The sequence below is a fragment of the Scardinius erythrophthalmus genome (genome assembly GCF_964197995.2).
Source record: "Scardinius erythrophthalmus genome assembly, contig: HAP1_SCAFFOLD_421, whole genome shotgun sequence".
NCBI classification, from domain to species: Eukaryota; Metazoa; Chordata; class Actinopteri; order Cypriniformes; family Leuciscidae; genus Scardinius; species Scardinius erythrophthalmus.
In genome coordinates this window covers 38,579-42,205 of record NW_028296194.1, presented here as the reverse complement: position 1 = coordinate 42,205, position 3,627 = coordinate 38,579, and the positions used below count along the sequence as shown (strand labels likewise).

The window sequence follows — 3,627 nt, the reverse complement described above, 5'->3', positions numbered from 1 at the left end:
AGACGGATGTTATTCTGACTGTGTTAAGAGTTTAGGAAAACTGTTAAAAGTATTGAAAAAATTGTCATAGCGATCGTAAAAAAACTGTAGTTAGTCTAAGTCATTTCAAAATATATGCATGGGACATCTTACCCCCAAAACAAGCTATAAAATATAATTAAATTAAAGGATTTTTGCTAAAGAGAAAGAATTTATTAATGCTCTTTCTTTGTTTTGTTTTCATTAAGAGTTTGTGTTATTCAGAGCCTTCCATGCCTACTCTATATGAAGCATGCCACATGTGTACAACGGCACCTTGTAAAAATGTAACACATTAACTTTGCAGACATGATTCATATTAAATGGCAATATATTTGTTAATAATTAAGTGATGACTGAATACACCAAGGCCAAGCTTTATGTAGGTCATATTTTCAACCAGCCCATGGTCAAATAATACAAGGCTTAAGTGTGTTGGTTATTTCCCATATGTTGTTTCTTTCTGTTTTTAAAATGGTTCATCAAGGCAAAGCTCTCTTTTAAAGTGTGTTATGTAAAGAACACAAGTCATGAAATTGATTTCACAGTATGCCAATGTTTATTTCATTGGTAAATAAAAGCCATAATAAAGTGAAGAACATTATATATGTGTGTGTATAGTTTTAAGAGTTATGCATTCCATATTCATCTTGTGCTGTTCATTAATAAACAAGAAAAATCATAGGCTTATATAAAACAGGATTGAAGTTTTAGATACAGCCCATTTTGCTTTATTATATAAATTCCTCAATTCAGTCGGAAGGTTTTCTCGCCACAAGATGAAAAACAGCCTCAAAGTCAGACACTGAGTTGCTCTTCTGGTCTTCTACGGGCAGTATGTTAAACTCGTGGACAGAGAGGCCTAACCCTCGCAGCGCTTCCTCAATATCACTCTGACTCAGTCTCAGACAAGAAAAGGACTGTTCGTCCACCTTGTAGAAGGTCTCACCCAGAACACCTACCATGACCAGAAGTCCACCAGGGCGCAGGAGCTTGGTCAGCCCATGTAAAGCGCGCCGGTATGTCTGCATGTCTTTACACGCTGCTTCCAGGCACAGAGATGTGATGACGCAGTCTGCTGGTTCCAGTGTGTGTGGATGGAACGGGTTCTCCAGCCGGACATCACATTTTAAAACCTTTTTGACTCGTTGCTTAAGTGAAGCCTCCAAATCAGATGGGCTGAATAGTTAAAAGATGAATGAACACCCATATAAATAAATTATAACAAAATACCAAGAAGAATTGGTTCTGTCATTTTAAAATGGATGTGGCTTTTTTGTTTCATAGCCTACATAGTTTTACACATGGATTAGCCATTTAGCCTGCAAGTTAAAGGATTAGTTCACCCCAAAATGAAAATTTCCTAATATAAAAATTTACTCACCCCAATGTCATCCAAGATATCCATGTCTTTCTTTCCTCAGTGGGAGAGAAATTATGTTTTTTTGAGGAAAACATTTCTGGATTTTTCGTCTAACAATGTATTCCATTGGTTACCATCGTTTTTAAGTCCAAATCAATGCAGTTTCAAACGTCTTTGAAGCGTTTAAACGGGCTGGACGCGATCACAGCTGAAGAAGAGGCTGTTATCTAGCGAAGCGATAGGTCATTTTTTTAAAAAATATATAATTTATAGACTTTTTACCTTCAATAGTTCGGACTGAGCTGATCAACAAACGGACAGGGAAACGCATCATCACGTAGAAAGGTCACGCCGGCGCCGGCAGAAGTACCGCCCCACTGTTTACAATGCGACCGTACGTAGGAGGATAGTTCAAATAGTATTGTTTGCTATCATATATATAGTAATAGTATTCAGTAAATATGAATATGAATAGTATATGAATAACATTCTGATGAATATGAATAGTAGTTCAAATTGCCGACGCCGGCATGACGTTTCAACGTGATAACGTAGTTCCCTGTCCGTTTGTTGATCAGCTTAATCCGAACTATTGAAGTCACTTCAGAGACTTTTGAAACTGCATTGATTTGGACTTAAAAACGATGGTAACCAATGGAATACATTGTTAGACGAAAAATCCAGAAATGTTTTCCTCAAAAAACATAATTTCTCTCCCACTGAGGAAAGAAAGACATGGATATCTTGGATGACATTGGGGTGAGTAAATCATTAGGAAATTTTCATTTTGGGGTGAACTAATCCTTTAATCCGCTGTTATTATAATGTTAGGTTCTATAGTTTGAAATGTGATGAAAATAACAATGTTAATTAAAGTTAGGGATTGTTAGGTAATTAAACTTTAGAGAAAACCAAAAACTGCCTTTGAAAAAACACACAAATAGCCTAGGTTATTTAACCTTACCTTTTCCCCTCCAGTTCACAGATGTGCTGCAAAATAGGATTCCAATCTAAACAGCCTTCTTGATTTTTCAACCATTTTTCAATTTCCATTCGATTGTTATCAGCGAAATCAGACAGCACGATCTCGTCGTAGTGTTCGCACGCGCTCAAGACGCTGTGGATAGATGGTCCGCTGCCCACATCAACCAGCCTCTGACCTCTGTGTTCTCCTTTAAAACAAACATTTGTGTTGTTAAACCTATTTACGAAAAGTAAAACATTTAGACTTGCTTCCTTACCCGTGGAGAAAACTCGGCTAAGGCATCTTAAAACGAAAGTAAGGAAATCCTTCTCGTCAGAGTGACCGCGAGGGCAGGAATAGAAATTTTTAACATATACACGCGAATCAAAATGCCGCTGATAGAACTCTCCCTCAGTGAAGTTCATGCATTCACTCATGATTACAACAAGTAGGCCTATGTGTTGACGACGACAGTAGTTTTTTTTTTTGTTTTTTTTTTCAGAGTAAAACGGGTCCTTAGTGGACCAGTAAACAGAGGAGGCACAAATGGGATTTCCAGACTTGCGCAACTGACGCTAGACAGACAGGACGTGCGCGTACAGACAGGGCTGGCAGGGGCTATGGAGCGAATTATATGCCATAATTAATTAAACAAACAAATTCAGCATTTTGCAAACAAACTCGATCTACTTCGCAAAGGAAAACTCGACTCGCAAACAAACAGAAAGCAATGTGCAAGTACAAAGGTCAGTTTGAGTGAAAATGCAGTGGAGAAACAAATATGTATTGTGTTTTACAAATATAAATAAATCAGCCAAGATAATAGGCTACTTCACAAATAAATACAAACCATCCTACAAATTGCATGTAACCTTTGAACAAATAGGCCTACCAAATCTAGTGCATACAAATGCATATCTGTTTATGATTGTGTGACACTTGGCTTATGAGATCTCTCGGCTCGATTTTCTCACAAATGCAGTTGAGCAACTTCCTCTTCTAGAACAGCAGATGGCGCTAAACTAGCGGATTAATTTAGCGCTAGTCTCCCGGAGAAGCGCTGATTTGAAACTTGCCTTTGCCAGAGCTGAGGAAAATGACTGGTGAACGGGTGTGTTTCTGTCTTATTTGATCTACAATAAACTTTTTTGAGGTTTTCTTTTGCAAAATGTTTATTGCATCATACCAGAATAGATAAAAATATATATATATTAGGCCTAGTTCATGCAGGTGATGTATTCAATAAATGATAACAACTAATAAAATACCTAGTTTAAAAGTA

General features: G+C 37.3%; 1 protein-coding gene across 1 annotated transcript; it reads right to left on the bottom strand.

The window, feature by feature from the left end:
• Positions 1–555: 555 nt before the first annotated feature.
• LOC308686554 (nicotinamide N-methyltransferase-like) lies at positions 556–2,911 on the bottom strand. The gene is made up of 3 exons (XM_081394989.1): positions 2,623–2,911; positions 2,346–2,553; positions 556–1,197 (listed from the first exon to the last, which is right to left on the bottom strand). Exons 1-3 carry the CDS (start codon positions 2,780–2,782, stop codon positions 771–773), a joined length of 795 nt encoding a protein of 264 aa, XP_081251115.1. The 5' UTR covers positions 2,783–2,911; the 3' UTR covers positions 556–770.
• Between the last annotated feature and the right edge of the window lie 716 nt (positions 2,912–3,627).